General features: G+C 47.9%; 1 protein-coding gene across 1 annotated transcript in view; it reads right to left on the reverse strand.

Moving 5' to 3' along the window:
- The window catches only part of GOLM1 (golgi membrane protein 1), a 49,150-nt gene that overhangs the window by 18,732 nt on the left and 11,624 nt on the right, over positions 1 to 18,794 (reverse strand). Inside the window, exons 2-3 of the mRNA XM_045840155.1 lie at positions 17,161 to 17,310; positions 15,139 to 15,318 (exon numbers count right to left, since the gene is read on the reverse strand). Of these exons, the coding sequence (XP_045696111.1) occupies positions 15,139 to 15,318; positions 17,161 to 17,289 (309 nt within the window). The 5' untranslated portion in view covers positions 17,290 to 17,310. The remainder of the gene's footprint in view (positions 1 to 15,138; positions 15,319 to 17,160; positions 17,311 to 18,794) is intronic.

Below are 18,794 nucleotides of genomic sequence, written 5' to 3' on the forward strand. Positions count from 1 at the left end.
ACTCTGACCTTTCTCTGGGGGAGGGGACCTGGGTACAGTCACATCCTTAATCACAAGTCAAACTCTGAATTCCAGGCTGGCTAACAGAGCAAAGAGAAGGGGCCTTGGTGACCACGCCACCAGCACACCGTCCTGAGTCCTTTTAATCTCTGGCCTCTTCCTTCTGTCCACAGAGTCTCCAAGCTCTGGAGTGGAGGGTTCACACCCAGTTAGTTTCACCAAGTTGGGGGTGCTGATGACAGAGGAGGGAAAAGGCAACACAGGACTCAGGATAACAATGTAAAAAAGGTGAAAAGAAAAGTGAGTGTGCAGGTGAGCATGACCAGCAGCCTGCACACACCAAGGAGGACCCACTCCACAGAAGGTGCTCTGCTGAGGGTGGCAAACCAGCTCTTTGAGGAGGGCCTGCACAGCACTCATCTGAGGGGGCAGGAAACTGAGGCACAGGCTGCTTAGGGAGCTCAAGGTCACGTGCCTCTCTCAACAGCAAACAGGCAAAGCCAGACCTGAGCCGGCTCCAGGGAGCGAGCTCTCTGTCACTACTTGGCAAACTGGATCTAAGCCCCATGGAGGACACCAATCTAGTGGACCGCACCCATCCAGGGCCAAGAGCAGCACACCGGATAAGGGGGACTAGAATATGAAACATCAGAGCGCATCACACTGGTGAGTGTTGTTTTGTGAACACACACTGTGCACAGGGCCACTACAGGGAAGTTCCTTACTGCGTCATACCCAAAAGAGATGGTAAAATGCCGCAGACTGCATATGCTGCCCACGACCTGTGGACACATTTCCATCTCTTTCCTGGTTAATGGTGGTGATGGCAACCACACCACCTCCCCCTTCTGTGCCTCGGGGGTCCTCCTGGCCCTCTCTGCCCAGCCCTCACTCTTTCTTTGGCCTAAACAGTTTTTTGGAGAAAGGTGTTTATGAATAAGGTGTGTGCTCCGGTAAATGAAATCTAACCAGACTACTCTGGCATTTATTTTGGGAGATCTGAGCACAGAACACTTCCTGGTACAACAGGAAAGGATTACAGTGATGATACCCTGTGTGGCTGATCTCTCACGGAGAGACTATCAAGAGGTGTGTTTATAGATAGTCTATATTCCCCCTGCCCCGCCCATCGAGAGGAGCAGCAGCGAGAAGAGATCCTGCAGTGCCGCAACGGTTCGCACAGCATGGCCCCAGGTGTACACGGCGTGCAGCTCCTGCTGCTCCAGGAAAAGGCCTGCACGTGTTCAATTAAAGCAACAAAAGGTGACCATGTGATCCAGCTTTCTCACTCCTGGGTGTGCAGCTGAAAGAACTCACAGCGAGACCGTGAGGAGATACCCGCATGCCCGTGTTTTCCAGCAGCACTATGCACAAGGGCCCAGAGCTGGGAGCAGCCCTGTGACCCTCTATGGAAACAGAGGGTGTGCACACCATGGAATATCATGCAGCCTTTAAAAAGGACACATGAACCTTGTGTCCTTCTTGTGGCTACAACACACATGAACCTTGAGGACACAAAAGTCCGGGCACAAAAGGATACATACTGTAGGATTCCACTCAGTGAAGGAGCTGAAGCCGTCAAAATCACAGAAGCAGAAAGCAGAAAGGTGGAGAGCAGAAAGGGAGGGGGAGGAGGATTCAGGTAGAATGGGCATAGTCTCAGTGTTTCAAGATAAAAAATGTCTCGAGATCTTTTACACAACAGCATGAATATATTTAGCACTAATGAACTGTGCCCTTAAAATTCACCTCGCCTAGGTATCAAAACCTCCCTCCCTCTGAACACCAGAGCTGAAACAAACAGAAAAAGGAAACACTTAAATGATACACACTGATTATATTTCAAAAACTGTTATCCCCTGGGTAAATCATGTCTAAATTATGACAGTTTGACTTTTGACCCTTCTCCACTCGTTCTCCTTGGCCCCCAACCCACCCATATTGGAGTCTGCAGCTCTCTGGGTGTTTAGGAAGATTCAGAACTGGCTGCACTCTGAAACACCTGAAGATACTGCCATCTCCCATGTGGCTTTATTCTCCCAAAGAAAATATACTTTGGTTACCTTCCTCCACCTACTTATGCATGGAAAAATACAGTCTCCACCACTTCAGTGAATGAGAAAAGGATCATAAAATGCCATCAAGCTTTTGTACGCAGTTTTACTATTTATTGTAGATCTCGTTGAATTATTTTCAGGAAAACAATAAAAATGCTTATTGGTTTTTGGGGAGTTCAACACAAAGAAAAGAACCACCGCATTAAATGAAACTATTTTAAATGAATGAGACAGTCTACTTTTAAACAACCCGGTGTTTTCCATCTGCTGTGGGTGCGCTGCAGTTCCTGGCATGTGTGGACTGCCCCCTGGGAACGCCCAGCAGCAGACAAGGAGGCACGCGAGGGCCACCGGGATGCAACTGGAAACTAAACTTGAGAGACCTCAAGATGAATCTTCCATGTACAAACTCATCATAACCATTCTATTCTGGGAAACAAGTAGAGTTGATCAAATTATTTCTGCATTAGACTCCTAGAAAAGGAAGCTCAACATTTCACAGCACATTTCCAAAGCAGTAAATCTACAATAAATTATGTTCTGTGAGTTCAGTAAGATGTAAATGACTTGAGCTTAAAAATACTAACTTTTGAAAAGCTCACTGAAGTGTGATGCTGACTGCATTATGAAAAAAGGTGACTTTTACTGCTATACTCGGTTGGCTTAATAAAATAATCAGCATGCCTCGAAGGTGAGGTCCACCCTAACGTAAGCCTTACTGAAGAGGACCTTCAAACCACCTCACCCCATCAACCCACTGGCACTCACTCAGGTGCCTGGATAATGTCTTTGTAATGACAGTCCTGTTAGTGCCTCAGGGAGATGAACTTGAAAATGAAAAACTCAAACCACTGGGGCTGACACTAAGAATGAGGGAAAATATGAAGTATTCATTAGCGTCATCTTCTTAGCCCTCGGCAATTTCAGAATCTCCCAGGGCAGAGCCATCCAACAGCAGTGTGTAGCCACACGTGGGAATTTCAAATTCTCTAGCAGCGACATTAAACTAAGTAACAAGGCACAGGCTGGGCCAAGGATTTCAACAGACACTTCTTCCAAGAAGGTGCACACGTGGCAGAGGAGCACCTAAAAGATGCTCAGCCTCCGTCATTAGAGAAAGCAAATCAAAATGAGAAGATATCACTTCACAAACACTAGGATGGCTACAAGTTAAGGGGTGGGGGGAGGAAAGTTAAGTATCAACAAGCACGTGAAAGAATACAAAAGAATACACACGGACGATGAGAATTGCAAGTGGTGCGGCCGCTGTGGAAAACGGGTTGGTGGTTCCTCAAGAGGCTAAACAGAACGATCACAGGACCCAGTGACTCCCCTCCTGGGCGTGGACCCAAAAGAACTGAAAACAGACGTCCACACAAAAACCCGTCCACAGACATTCCCGGCAAAATTGACCCTAACAGCCAAAAGGTGGAAACAACTCAGATCTCCATCGAGTGCTGAACGGACAGACAAAAAGTGGTGTCTCTGCACAGCAGAGCACGACGCAGCCATAACAAGGAACGCAGCACCGACGCAGGCTGCAGCACGATGGATCCTGGAAACACACTGCCCCGTGCCAGGGGCCAGACACAAAAGGAACCACAAGGTCCGACTCTGTTGCTGCGGCATGCCCAGAACTGGCAGGTCCACAGAGACAAAGCAAGTGAGCGGTTGCCGGGGGCCGAAGGGGACGGGAAATGGGGGTGGCCGCTCAGTGAGTACACGTTTTCTGCAGAGGTGATGAAAACGTGTGGGAGTTAGATAGTGGCGATGGTTGTGAGTATACCAAAACCCGCTGAATGTAAAATGGTCAAAATGGCGAGCTTTATGTTTTGTGAATTTTGTCCCAATTAACAAAAAGAAACAGGGTTAATAAAGTATTAGCATTTAATTCCACCTCATATATATCCACATTATCATATCAAGATGTAATCAATATATAACAGTGTCAATGAGGTATTTTACTTTTTTATTCACACTAAACCTTCAAAATCTAGCATATTTTACACGACAGCACATCCCAACTGGGACATTTTCAGTGCTCAATACCCACTCGCTGGTAGGGACAGCACAGTCCCTGAGGAGTAAGAAGGGAGGGCAGACAGAATCCCAGTAGCAGGAAAATGCCAGTTATTTACTGATGGCATCCCACTAAGCTTACATGCTCAGACAGTTACCAGGCTAAAGTCCGTGTGCCTGACACTTCGAAAGGCCAAAACTCAAAATGTCAGAGTTTGCAGTACAGAAAGGTTTATCGATTGAGAAGGTGCCAACCAAGAAGACGGGAGACCCATTGTGGCCCAAATCCACCTTGAGAATGTACAGAGTTCCGGCTTCTTTTACGTCAGAGGGAGGGGGAACGGGAGGGGCCAGAGGGGACTCATGACCGCAGACGTCTGGGCACCAGCATGGCAGAGGAAGATCGTGAAACCTCTTGGTTCTTAGTCTGTATTTTTTATCCTCACCTGAGGATATGCTTATTGATTTGGTTTTTTAAAATATTTTATTTATTTATTTTTGGAGAGAGGGGAAGGGAGGGAGAAAGAGAGGGAGAGAAACATAAACATGTGGTTGCCTCTCATGTGCTCCCTTAATGGGGACCTGGCCTGCAACCCAGGCACGTGCCCTGACTGGGAACTGAACTGGCGATCCTTTGCTTTGCAGTCTGGGGCTCAATCCATTAAGCCACACCAGCCAGGGCTTGCTTATTGATTTTAGAGAGGAAGAGAGAAACAGAGAGAGAGAAACACCAATGTAGAGAGGAACAGTGATCAGCTGCGTCCTGTATGTGCCAATTTGATTCCCGGTCAGGGCACATGCCTGGGTTCTGGGTTCAGTCCCTGGTCGGGGCGTGTTTGACAGGCAACCGATCAATGTCTCTCTGTCTCTGTCTCTCCCCACCTGCTTCCCCACTCTTCCTAAAATCAGTGAATATATACATCTTCAGGTGAGGATTCAAAGGAAAAAAAAGGAACGCCACCTACACAGGGAAACGCATAGGCAACACACCCAAACCAGCTCCTGCCAGAAGGGTCTTGTGCTGTCACGCAGCACAGCCAGCACCGGCAATCTGGAACATTCCTGGCTCTTCCTTAACCAACCAGGAAATGCCATGGTGACAGTGTGGGGCTGGTGCTCACAGCCACAGAGTCCAACCTCGCCCAACCTCACCGCACCGACTGGGAGAAGCCTGGCAGAGCCCCTTCTGTGGCTTTACTTCCTTCCTTCCCAAATGGGGATCCTAGTGAGGTCTCCGTCCTGAGCTGTGGGAAGGTCAAATCCTGACTTCCTGCAAACAGGTGTGCACAGGCCCTCGGGGATTAAAGACAAAATGAAGACCGAACTGAGTGTACAGGTTACACTGCTCAGCCAGCACTCCTAACAGACCCTGCACACTGTTCTTCCACAGGAGTAATCACAGACGCCCCCCACACACTTGTCAGCACCAGAGAGAAAATAAATGGAAAGGCTGCACGGTGCAACCTCCTCTATGGGTTTCACATCGAACACTCGCCCTGCGGTGCTGGTCAAGCACAGAGGTGAGCAGAGGGGCAGGGAATTCTGAGTGACGCCAGCACAGGAGCAGACCCCGAAGGGTCCGAGGCACCCTTCACAGCTCCCTTCACAGCTCCGCAACACGGACGGGCTCTTTGTAGTGAGACACCAAGTTCAAGGGGGAGTACCTGTGCAGGTTTTGTCCTGTCCCTGGGGAACAAGAGAGCAATGCACAGAAAACACAGCCACCTCTGCTCAAATACTGCCATCACAAGCAATCCCGCTGCAAGGAAATGTCCTCCGCTCGGAATTAATCCGAGGAGTATTATAAAATCGGATCGGCCTTAAGTAAGCTGTCCCCAAGTTTCCTTCTGAGGCCCAGCGGCAGACCCCGGGCCGTTCCCCTGGGGAGCACGCACAGGGAGGGGAAGGGATGCAATTCGGGGACAGTGCAGAAAAGGGCGTTTGTGTAAATGTGATGCCTTCTGCCATTTTTCTTAACACTTTTTTTTTTTCAAATGTGAGAGGTAAATCACTCAAGTTTAATTACAAAGCCGCCTTTGAAGGCTATATCCCATGGCAAATTAAGGAATTTACAATCTGAAAAGACTAAAAATCTCCTGAACTCCATTTTTCCCCCCAGGGAAACAGATTTTTCAGATTCATTTCACCTGCTCTCCACCGCCTGCCCCGCTGCAGACCCCCCACCCCCACATCGCATCTGCCACCCAAGCCTGTCAATTCCTCCCGCTGGCTGTCTCTCCAATCCACTCTCTCCTCAGAATTCATTCTATTCTTACTGCAATTCAGCCTGTGATTTCTGCTTCGAATATTTCAAGAGCTGCCTGAGTGATCGGCCTCCACTCTGCCCTGCTCCTCACCCCAAGGATGCTGCCTAGGAGCCCCGGGCTGCCTTTCAAACCCCTGGATCTGACCTGACGGCCTTGAGTCACAGCTTCAATCCTGTGAGGAGTCCGCTGTCCTCCAACTCATGTTCAAACTCCCTAACTGGCCTGAAAGGCCCTATGTGAACTGGGACACCCCCGCCCTGCCTGCCTGGTGGAGGACGCGAATCGGCTCCTCCACGTCTGTGGCACACAACTTTTAGTGCCTTCCTGAAGAGGCTTGAAAGCGAAAAAGTACATTTCCCAGACTCATTCCCCCAGAGGGATTTAGATCCAATCAGATGCATCCCTTTGAGACTGCAGTGCTGAACAGGGCTAGGGCACTGGGGGTGCAGAATGGAGCCAGGAGTGTGGGGGGCCCTGGCTCTGAGCAAAGGCTGCAGCAGCGGCCTCCTGGTTCAGCCTCCAGACCAGGCCCTGGGGCTGACACTGCCCTGGTGAGGCATCCCAGCCACACGGCTCCTCCACGTTCTTCCCACCGTTGCACTGGCACCCACTTCCCTGCAGAAAATCCCTTCTGCTTCAAACAGCCAGAGTGACTTCTCTGCCAACCACTGAGCCTAACTGACCCGTTCACTGCTCTGTCCCCAGCACTCACTGGAAATGCGCAGACAACAGATACAGCCTGCTCCGCACCTGGGCACAAGCCCAGTGCCCAGCAGACTATTGAACACACGGACGGAACTGAACACAGAAAACTGATGGGAATAAGAACAGAAAAGCTTTTCTAGAACCCTTGATTCTTCAATCAATCACAGGGATGAAAGGTGATAAAAATCAAAGAAACTACATTTATCTGCACAAGTCTACTGTAGTCCTCAAAAAACAAACACCTCTGCAGAAGACAATCACCACTTTCTCAGGTGCACAAGAAAAGCTGACCTGGAGAGCAGAAACTGGAACACTGTGAGAGCGGTGTCCTGCCAGCAGCCTGGGCCCAGCCCCCAGAGGCCAGCAAGTGACCTCTCAGGGTGCAGTTTTTACCTCCACTGAGAAGAGACGCCTGTCTCCCAGTTGGGCACTTTGAGAAATTAAATGTGTTCTTATGTGTGAATGCACTTTGAAAATTCTGCACTTCGCAAATGACCAAATTTTTCCCCCCAAACTTCTTAACGTTAGTCATTTCCTTTTCAAGAGGCTGAATCTTCAAGAGGAAGTCACACACAGACACAAACGCTGCTGCAGCCTAAGGGAGCAGCCCCCAGCCCGGGTCCCAGACTGCCAAGAGCCCATGACACGACCCCTCTCAGCTCTCCTCCCTGTCACTACCTGACAACCAGGGACATGCCACCACCCAGTCATTTCCAACAGGAAACCCTCTGTAACACGCTATTTCCGTGCCTCACACCGTCAAATAACACTGGACACCATCTCCTCATGCCCCCAGTTACTGGGCAAGAGGGGAGAAACCTGGAAGCTCACTGAAGTCACCTCAATGTGGGCGCAGGTCACACAGGTGAGGGACTACGGCAAGGTGAATGGCCGCCTGTCCTCCCTCCACCTTCCCCGCGGCCTCTGAGCTCTTCTCTTCTGGATACAAAACAGTTAACATGTCATCAGCATCCCCTCTTCCTCCACTCAGCAGTCTTTCATTTTTAGGTCAGCTGCTTCCCTCCAGGAATGATACAGCAACTGCATTTCCATTACACATGAAATGTTACTCAAATGATTTTCTTTGTACCCCTGCACTATTAATTTATGTATTTTAACAATAAATGAAAAGGCTAAATTTCAACATCAGATAAATGGCTGCAAACCCCCCCCCAGCCTAGCAAGAATGTCACTAACAAAAATACAGAAATTGAAGCTATTTCAGACTTGTGGCAAGCAGAAACGAACACAATAGCAGGAAGCTGGACATTCCCTGGATGAAGCGCTGTGACGTAACTCGGGATCTTCCCAACTCCTTCTCCACGCACATCAGATACCAGGCAGTTTTTCCATCACACGCACCTAGGGCCTCTGTGTGGCTATGGAGCAGGCACTGGCCAGGAGGATACTCAAGACTTTGGTAAGTCGCAGACCCAACAAGACCGATCAGCCTTTTGACAACAAAATAAAAGAACGGACTGCCCCACTCTGTGCTGCCCTTAGAAGACAACACAGACTTTTACAAGTGAATCTCTATGAGCTTTTGCCAAGAACTAAAACCTGAGGGTCTGTTTCTACTTAGGCCCCTTAAAAATTTATTTTACTCACACACACACACACACACACACACACACACACACGTATATAAACCTAAAAAGAAAACAGTATTTCACTGGTGGCTGGGTAAAGATTAGTTATAACCATACAAATTTGGTGGTTTAAAATGCAACCTCAGGTTTGTTGACACTGGCCCAAAGGTAGAGTCTAACTCCCTCCCCTTCCATCTGGGCTGGCCTGAGTGACTCACTTCTAACTGACGCAGAGGAAGTGACCCCGCTGGCCACAATAAAAGGTGCCGGAGGTTGTATCAAAAATATTCATATCCACCCAGAACCTAGAAATGAACCTATGAAAAATGTATTTAGAAACAGGGTCTATGCGGCTGTAATTAAGTTAAAATGAGGTCATGAGGGTGGACTCCAAATCAACAGGATGGAACAGAAGAGTCAAAGACACAGACGTAGAGGAAACGTGGACCAGTGAGAACAGAAGCAGAGACTGGAGGGATGCGCAGGCAGGTCAATACTGCCCCAAGCTGCCGGCCAGCTCCAGCAGCCATAACCGGCGAGGGAGGATCCTGCCACAGAGCCTTCAGGGTCCTGCTTACACCTTTTGTTTTGGGGGGGTTTTAAAATATATTTTATTGATTATGCTATTACAACTGTCCCACTTTTTTCTCCCCATTATCCCCCTCCGCCCTGTACCCCTCTCCCACGGATATACATATCAGTTCTTTGGCTTCTCCATTTCCTATACTATTCTTAACCTCCCCCTGTGTATTTTCTACCTACCACTTATGCTTCTTATTCTCTATACCTTTTCCCCCATTCTCGCTACTCCCATTCCCCACAGATAACCTCCATGTGATCTCCATTTCTGTGGTTCTGTTCCTGTTCTAGTTGTTTGCTTAGTTTGTTTTTGTTTTGTTTCTTAGGTTCAGTTGTTGATAGTTGTGAGTTTGTCATCATTTCACTGTTCACATTTTTTATCATCTTCTTTTTCTTAGATAAATCCCTTTAACATTTCATATAATAAGGGCTTGGTGATGATGAACACTCCTTTAACTTGACCTTAGCTGGGAAGCACTTTATCTGCCCTTTCATTCTAAATGATAGCTTTGCTGGATAGAGCAATCTTGCATGTAGGTCCTTGCCTTTCATTACTTTGAATACTTCTTTCCAGCTCCTTCTTGCCCACAAGATTTCTTTTGAGAAATCAGCTGAGAGTCTTAAGGGAACTTCTTTGTAGGTAACTGTCTCCTTTTCTCTGCTGCTTTTAAGATTCTCTCTTTATCTTTAGTCTTAGGTAATATAATTATGATGTGCCTTGGTGTATGCTTCCTTGGGTCCAACTTTTTTGGGACTCTCTGAACTTCCTGGATTTCCTGGAAGTCTATTTCCTTTGCCAGATTGGGGAAGTTCTCCTCCATTATGTTTTCAAATAAGTTTTCAATTTCTTGGTCTTCCTCTTCTCCTTCTGGCAGCCCTATGATTTGGATGTTGGAATGTTTAAAGTTGTCCTGGAGGTTCCTAAGCCTCTCCTCATTTTTCTGAATTCTTGTTTCTCTAGTTCTGGCTGAATGTTTATTTCTTTCTTCTGTTACAAATCATTGATTTGAGTCCCAGTTTCCTTCCTGTCACTGTTGGTTCCCTGTATATTTTCATCTCACTTTGCATAGACTTCACTTTTTCCTGTGTTTTGCAACCATACTCAACCATTTCTGTGAGTGTCCTGATTACCAGTGTTTTGAACTCTGCATCTACAGGTTGGCTATCTCTTTATCACTTAGTGCTATTTTCTGAGCTTTGATCTGTTCTTTCATATGGGCCATATTTTTTTGTGTGTCAGTGTGCCTGTTACATAGTAAGGAGTGGAGCCTCAAGCATTCACCAGGGTGGGGCAACCCACATCACTGCATTGTGGCACCATATGTGGGGGAGGGGTGCGAGAGGGAACAATGCTATTTCTTCAGCTCTCTGCTGGCTTTCAGTCACTTCCCCTGCTTCCCACAAGCAAATTGGGCCCTTCTGGTGCTGATTCCCAGGTGGGTGAGTTTGTGTACATTCTAGGACCCTGTAGGTCTCTCCAGCAAACTCTCTGTGAGGCTGGGAGTTTCTCCCACCACTCCAACTCCCACAGGCTTTTTTTAGTCAGAGGTTTTGAGGCTTTATTTCCCTCTGCTGGAACCCTGGGTTTCATAGTCTGTCTCACTCCCCAGTTGTTCCTCCTAGTTTATTCACACACTGATGTGGGACTGCCCGCTCTGCCAGCCGCTACCTCCCCAACCCTGGTCCTCCAGCGTGGCCTTGCTGTGAGTCCTCTCCACCCCAGCTGCCCACCTCTGTCCCTCCTACAGGTCTGGATGAATGTTTCTTCTTTAACTCCTTGGTTGTCAGACTCCCATACAGTTTGATTTTCTGGCAGTTCTGGTTATTTTTTATTTTTAAATTGTTGTTGTCCTCCTTTCTTTCAGTTGTGCAAGGAGGCACAGTGTGTCTACCTACGCCTCCATGTTGGCCAGTAGTCTGCTGTCTTCCAACACCCTGAATTTGGGATTTCTAAGTCTTCAGACCATGAAAGAATAAATTTTAGTTGTTTTAATACACCCAGTTTATGGCAATTTGTTCCAGTAGTCTTGGGAAACCCTTACAAAGGTGACAGCTTCCTCCTGGCTCGTCCCCTCCCTCTGTCTGTCAGGGTGCTCAGCCTGGGAGCCCGGCCCCCACGCTTCAAGGAAGCCAAGCAGCCACATGGAGGTGCTTCAGCTCTAGCTCCACTGAGGTCTTGGGTCACTGATCACCAGACACATGCGGAAGGAAACCTTCAGGCGATTCTGCCCCAGCATTCGAGGTTCACAGGCAGTGACATGGTATGGAAGAGACACATGTTGTGCCCACTGAGCCCTCCCACAGAGAAGACACAAGAGCAAAATAAATGTTGTCTGTCCTGGTTTTAAATCACTATGTTTTTGGGTAATTTGTTATACAGCAATAGATAACTGAAATAACACATGTATGTGTAGCCTGTTCACCTGAATCAAATGAAGAACTTCCTATCCAAAACCTAGTCACCTACACCAGTTAGCTATCAAGGTAATCAACTAAAGTTCCTCTCAACAAACATTTATGAAGAATTCTCTTATCTCGAACGATACCCCTGATTTTCTACCTTTGAAGTAGTTGCCTCAACACCCCTAAAGTAACACTCCATCAATAGGCCAAAAGTTTCTGTGTCTTTTTAAATGATGTGCCAAGCCTAGATGTGGTCAAATACGTTCATCATTTCAAGAACCCCTTTTACATCCTACGATTTTCATGGCACACCTACCTGCATCATAATGATCTGAGAACTTCAAAAATATGGTGCCCGTGCCTGTGTGTGTGATGGTGTGTGTATAATCTTTAAAATAAAACAATCCCGTATTCTCAGAGGCCCACCACCCAGAGGATCTGACCCAGTGTGTTTTAAGTCTGTGGTTTTGTATGAGCAAGCTCCCGTGTGACTGCTCTGAAACAACTTCCATAACAAATTAGTTCCAACCCCAACACTGGGGATAAACAGCAAGTAGGCCTGATGACCTGAATGACAGCCGCACCGCTACACACTAGCACACGGCAGAGGCTCTCGCTGGAATGACAGCCACACCGCCGCACACTAGCACGTAGCGGAGGCTCTCACCAGAATGACAGCCACACACTAGCATGCGGCGGAGGCTTTCCCTGGAATGACAACCGCACCACCACACACTAGCACACAATGGAAGCTCTCACTGCAATGACAGCCGCACCGCCGCACACTAGCACATGGCGGAGGCTCTGGCAGGGAGCACGGCCACCGACCAGACAGCAAACTTAACTGACTGGCCTGAAGTCACACGACCGACCGAGGAGGGTACGACCTGGACACACGTCTGCCTGGCCGCAGCCCGGTCTGTGCCTTTCACCACCACCCAGAGCCAACATTAAAATCCTCCTGGAACTAAGAAACTTACACCCATCCCTAAAATGAAAGGAACTTTTTACATCACGTATCTTAAAAATTAAACACTCTAAATGTAAAGGGGACTTACATTCTTTTTCAATGGCTCTTTGTCTTCCAAATGTGTATTTTACCTCCTTTACTGGAACTCTTTGATCGGCAACATGTGCCAGAAGATGTTCATTGTGACTACAAGAGCCTCCCTCCGCTTGGGTCCCCAAGCAGTTCCAAACTTGGGGATGAGGTAGGAGGGCTCCGACCACCCATTATGCCCCCCTGTTAAAAAAAACAAACAAACCAAAAAAAAAAACAAAAAACAAAAAACCAGGGAGGGGTGAGGGGGAAAGGCAGAAAATTATACTTGAACAACAATAAAAAAATGTTAAAAAAATTTTTTTAAACCCATAAAAGTGAAGCATTAAGAACAGAGGTCAAATAGTCACCTGATTTCTGGCTAAAATTAGTTTTCCCTCTTGTTTCATTCTACATGGGAAGATGTTTTTAAGAAACAGCTAGTCAGTCATGTTTTAAAGAATTCCAAGTTTGGCTCTTATCTCCACAACAAACTGTACTCACATGAACCAGCATTTCTATCTTAGGACTTGCCTGTGGTGATGACGCCTCACTGACTACATTACTGGAATTCTCTAGAACAAATGGTTCTGTACGGCACGTCCTCTGAGGATTCTGCCCACATGATACGGGAAGCCCAGGTATTTATGTTTCACAGGGGACTGGAGCGCCACCAGCTTGGACCCAGGTCAAGGCGAATGCCCATGAGCAGAAACTGCCCTGTAACAACCTCTTTCCCCCTCTACCTAAAATGTGCAACCACACTTTCATGCAACACACAAACAGAACCAGAAGTTTGGAGTAGGAAAGAGATTAGTCTAGAATTTTGGATTTCATGGTTCTAGTAAAATTTCAGGAGCATTTGGCAGACTGATGGAGTTAAAAAAAAGACACTTTAAAGTAACAACAAGCACCACACAGAAACAGACACACACCCACACCCACACTATCTTCTATCACTACTATTTCAAAAAGAAAAAAACTAAAAACAAAAATGTAGAATGGCCAAAGGCTTCAAGTAAAACACAATTCCTTCTAAGGAAAAGAGAATTAAGTTTTCGGGTAATGACATACACATGGGCTAGAGAGGCAGAGAGATGCAGTAAACCGCCTTGTTCTTTCTCACCCCCTACAGACTGGAAAAACTGCTCTGACTGGTCCCAGATGGGCTTCTTCAGCCCTTCCTCCCACCCAGCTTGGGGGCCCATCTCAGCCCAGCCTCCACTGGGTCCCCTTCCCCAGCCCAATGTCCCCCAGCTCCTGTCACACTCTTCCTTCCTAACCAGGCAGAGGACCAAGGTGCCAGAGACATGCTCTTGTATGTCCTACAAATCCAAGATGGAATTTCTGTCAACTCCACACCCTAGAGTAGAATAAACTCTACTTCCTCCCAAAAGTGTGCTTTAAAGGGGTTCCATCTGTGTGCATCTGTGCGAATTGTCTAAGTCCTATTCTATTCCGTTAAAAAGGATTTCACAAACAGGCACAAATAGTGTCACCACACAGGAGAAAAGTAAAGAGAAGTCAGGATGTACTTGACTGTAATAGCATTAAAATTGGAACAATTTCCCAGGGGGAAAAAATATACATTTGTGAATATGGGAAAGTACTCTGCAAATGAAAAAAAAATAGTATTCCTCGTATTTTTATACCAGTTAGGTAAGAAAAGTCCGAGGCCCTACCTAGAAGTGGCTCATTTTCTGCTGAAGTGCTAGTGACAAGTCATACTAAAATGAAGTCCACCTTCAAGATAATGGATCTCAGGATATGACCTCTTTCCAATAAACCAAGTATTTCAGAGGACAGAGGTGAACACATTAGTAAGAGCCAAAACCTTCTAGGTAATAAATAGCCATGAACTTGATGCACTTTAGAAAAGAAGACATTAGTACTTGCACCATTATACAAATTCATAAACAAGAAAGTATAGTCAACCATCCCTAAGAAAAACAGAAAACACCAAGACATATAAAGCTTAGATATGTTAATTAGCAGGAAGCCCCTTTTTAATCTCTGTAGGATTTGATTTTTATTTAAACTTAAAATCCAGTGTTCTTGAGTCCCCTACTCTCTGTTAGTTCTTATTTAGAGGTCTGCAACTCTTCCAATGCAGGAGACGTAATGAGGGCACAAATGCTATTCTTCTTTGAGATGTAAACATCCAGCACAGGACTAGTAGAGAGCTGAGACTTAACACGTTTGTAGGCAGTAAGAAAAAAAGCCAACAGGAAAATAAATCTGATGCTAAGGTAGTTCTTTTGCATTTCTCTCATTTATCACCATTGCAAAGGCTTTTACGAGAAGCCCACCCTAGAACTAATGGGCAGATGGGATGAGATACTCAAAGCTTCATCAAGAGGCTAACTCCATGCATTTACATAACTATACACAGAGTCACTTATCCTCCCCTCGAGAAGAACTGGACAGTGAGTAAACCAGCATTCGGGACAGAGAGCAGAAGAAAACAAAGCAGGCCTTGCCTTTTCATCCTGGTGCAGCTTGTTGACGCTCTCCATCTGAAAGTTGTGGCTGGACTGGATCTTGTCGAGCTGCTCCCGCTGCTTCTCCAGCTCGCCCTGGAACTCGTTCTTCTTCAGCTCCACAGCGCCCCTCTCGGCGGCCGCCCTGCGGACCCTGCCTTCCAGCTCCATGATCTGCGTCTACAAGGACACCACAGCATGAGGGCAAATATCAAGCCCTCCCTGCAGACCAGGCCATCTGAGCAAAGACAACACGGGGCGCAGAGCCAGCAGCAAGCCTCACACACACGGTGTGTCCCCAGGGCTCAGTCTTTAAAGTCAACTGTGTAGAAGCTACAGCAGGTTTTTCTAGAGAAACAGTCTGGAAGCAGCAAATATGTCTACACGACATGTCTCCGTGGAAACACCCCCACACCAGGAGTTTGTGAGGTTTAAATAAAATAAGTACATAAAATGCCCCATGCTTTACCTGGTATGAGCTGGTGCTCAAATATTTCATTCTTTTCCTCACTGACAGAGCCCTTAACCACTCCTTACCAGACAAAAGTTTTAAAGACAGATTCAGTTCTCCAGCTGTGGACACCCAGCCCTCATGTGCAAAGACACTGGGCTCCAGGGGAAGCTCAAAGGCGCTGCACCACTGATGGGTGAGCAAAGCATGAGAGGAGGACGGAGCGCGCCGGAGCGCTGAGCTCCAAAGTCAGACTGACTGGGTAGGAATCCCAGCTTGCCCAGCACTTTACCTCTCTGTGCCTCAGTCTGCCTACCTATGAAATGGGGAAAATAAAGTCCCAACCTTGTAGAGCTGTGTACAAATGATGACAGTATGTATAATGTACTGTTAATGAAAAAAAAACTACTCTAAAAAACAAAAGAAGAAAACACTATTCTGATGCTTGTTAAAACAGTATGGAAAGCTTTCTTTGAGACTGCCACAACAGGGGTCATGACTGTGGTGGGAGGGTGAGAAACCGTGCTCAACTCTGAGTACAGCAAAGATGGCAAAGCATTCCAGCCACAGAGCGCCCGCAGGTGGCAAGCATTCAAAGAAAACATCTAGGGTAAGGGGACTCTTGCTAAAGGCACACGGAAGGCTTAAAGAGTGAGGGATGAGGAGCTTGATCAGAGATGGGGATACTTAGCAGGATTCTCTGCTAAGCCTGGGCTGGGCAGGTCACAGACAGGATGGGGTGGGGGACAACATAGAGGGCTACTTGTAAAGGGGGCCCGAGGGGCCCGAGGAGCCCGATTAGAGTTTGGTCACAAAGCATGTCTGTCATTGCTAAGCACTGCCTGACCCACGACAGGCAACAGGAGATGGGAAAGCTAAAGTATTACTATCACTAAGCAGTGATGATACAGACTGGCACCTTTAACAACTCATTCTCACACCCATTCTGCAACCTCCTTTCCATCAGCAGTGTCTGGTACCTAGGACGATGGGAGGACGCGAACAGGTGTGGTCGGTGCCCTTCGCCAAGCGGTCTTCCCAGCACCAGCCCAAACGGCTCAACTCAAAGTTCTTAACTCACAGGAAAAGCAGAGAGGGATGGCCTGGCAGCAAGCCTAAGAGGTCCCAAGGGGGCCCTCTCCCACCCAGGAGCAGAGCTGGAGTGGAGAGTGGGGCCCAGGCCGGCTGCGGGCACATGCAGAGCCCCAGACTCGCGTTGCAGGGAGCACACACCACTGAGCGCAAGGCCTCAGGGGGCGACAAATACTAGCCCCTCGGACCCCATCCATCCAGCAGGGTTAGGTACTCCACAGGGATGTCCAGCCTTTTGGCATCTCTGGGCCACACTGGAAGAAGAGCTGTCTTAGGCCACACTTTAAATATATAAACACTAACAAAAACTGATGAGCAAAAAAAAAAGGTTTTAAGTAAATTTACAATTTTGTGTTGGGCCGCATTCACAGTCATCCTGGGCTACGTGTGGCCGGCGGCCGGCGGCCTGCAGGCTGGACACCCCTGCTAGGACACCCCTGCTACAACACTCATAGAAACAAAACAAACAGACAAAACACCTGGAGATCCACGCTCCGGGAGCTCGCAATCCAGTAGTTGAAGCCCAAGACAATGTTACAGGCCACCAGGGCAGCCAGCACGAAGGGCGGTGACTTCATGGTCCGACGCCCGTTTCCCAGTCCCATCATCTCAAAGGCCAGGCTGAGAATCTGCCAAATAAATACAAATATACAAGCTTCAGTAAGAGCATCCCATGCCCAAAGCAGGCCACGTCCATTGTCCCAACCAACAGGAAGGCATCCTCAAAGCAAGAGTGGCGTCTCCTCCTTGAAATGTGAAGCTGCTAAGAGAGAACAGGTAAGTAGTCCCCACAGTGGGCAGTGGGGCTGGCCCCCCAGGGCAGGCTCACAGACCGCGGGCATGTGCCTGCGTGTCTGTTTCCTCATCTGTAACATGGAGACAGAATTACTAAGGGTGCCCAGCTAAAGCATTTCTTGAGCAAAGCAGGAAAGCACTCCCCCCACCCCCCACACACACCCGGAGTGGGAATTCGTTCTGTGTAAGTCAGGGACAGACAGGGCCTGCAGGCAGAAATGAGGCCGTCACCCTGGCTCACTCATTTTTCCCCCTTCAGGGCCCTGACCTGTGCAACCACAGCACGCTGAGCCACACAGCACAGTTATGCAGACTTTGGGAGCAGCAGAGAAACCCAAGCTTCTTTAAAGAAACACAAATACAGCTCTCAAAGAAAGGAGCCATCCATTTGGTTCACCAGCTTCAATCAACGCCAGGTCTGGCTGGATCCCAGCACTGGCCACCAAGGACAAAGAAAACTGACTTTGCCAATAGGCTTTTGCTGAGCGAGATAAGACGGGACCTTATCAGAGGGAGGGCAATAATCGCTTTGATGCCCAGTGGGGCCAGCAATGGAGGAGGAGGATGGTGGGGTGAAAAGAGAACGGGGTGGAAGGGGAGGAAAGACCACCAGGGACACAGCTTTTCAGGAAAGTTTCTGTGAGAACACAGAAAAGCTGGCAGAGCCCACTCACCCTGTGGGAGAAGTCCTCTTTCTTAGCACAGGCACACTCTGTTTTATTGCTCTTCAGTTTACTGAGGTTCATAGGTGTTGCGTTTTTAACAAATGGAGAGCAAGGCCCTCCACCAGCAAAAAGATGGTGACTCGCTTTCCTGGAAGACGTGCTTTACTGCGGTGGCCTGAAGTGGAACCGCAGCATCTCTGAGGCATGCCTGCACCCAGACAAGGCCTGCTCCTCCACTCCGATTCTAAATGGACTTAAGGCCGGGGCCTGGTACTGGTGTTTTTTAATCTCCCCGGGTTATTCTAACGTGCAGCCAGTTTTCTCAATGTTTCTGGATGCATTTACAAGGACGCAAGACCACTGGCACTGTTCTGTACGTGCCATGAATCACTTAGTAATGCATCTTGTCTCCCTTTTGCTGGTAGCACATTATAGTTGGCTCCATTCTGTTTAAAGGGCCGACTCGGGCACCACTGTGTACAAGGATGCACTTAGCCAGCTCCCACAGAGGGCCATCGGGGTATTCCAAGCTTATTCCCAACAATGCATCACAAACACTCTTCTGCATCCACACCTGTGTTTGCAACATCTTATCCAGGTGTACAATCCCTCATCCCCAATTCAGAAATCCAGAATGCTCTAAAAACATAAAG

Source organism: Phyllostomus hastatus, unplaced genomic scaffold, assembly GCF_019186645.2.
Source record: "Phyllostomus hastatus isolate PE091 unplaced genomic scaffold, TTU_PhHast_1.1 phas_contig_34, whole genome shotgun sequence".
Taxonomy (NCBI): Eukaryota; Metazoa; Chordata; class Mammalia; order Chiroptera; family Phyllostomidae; genus Phyllostomus; species Phyllostomus hastatus.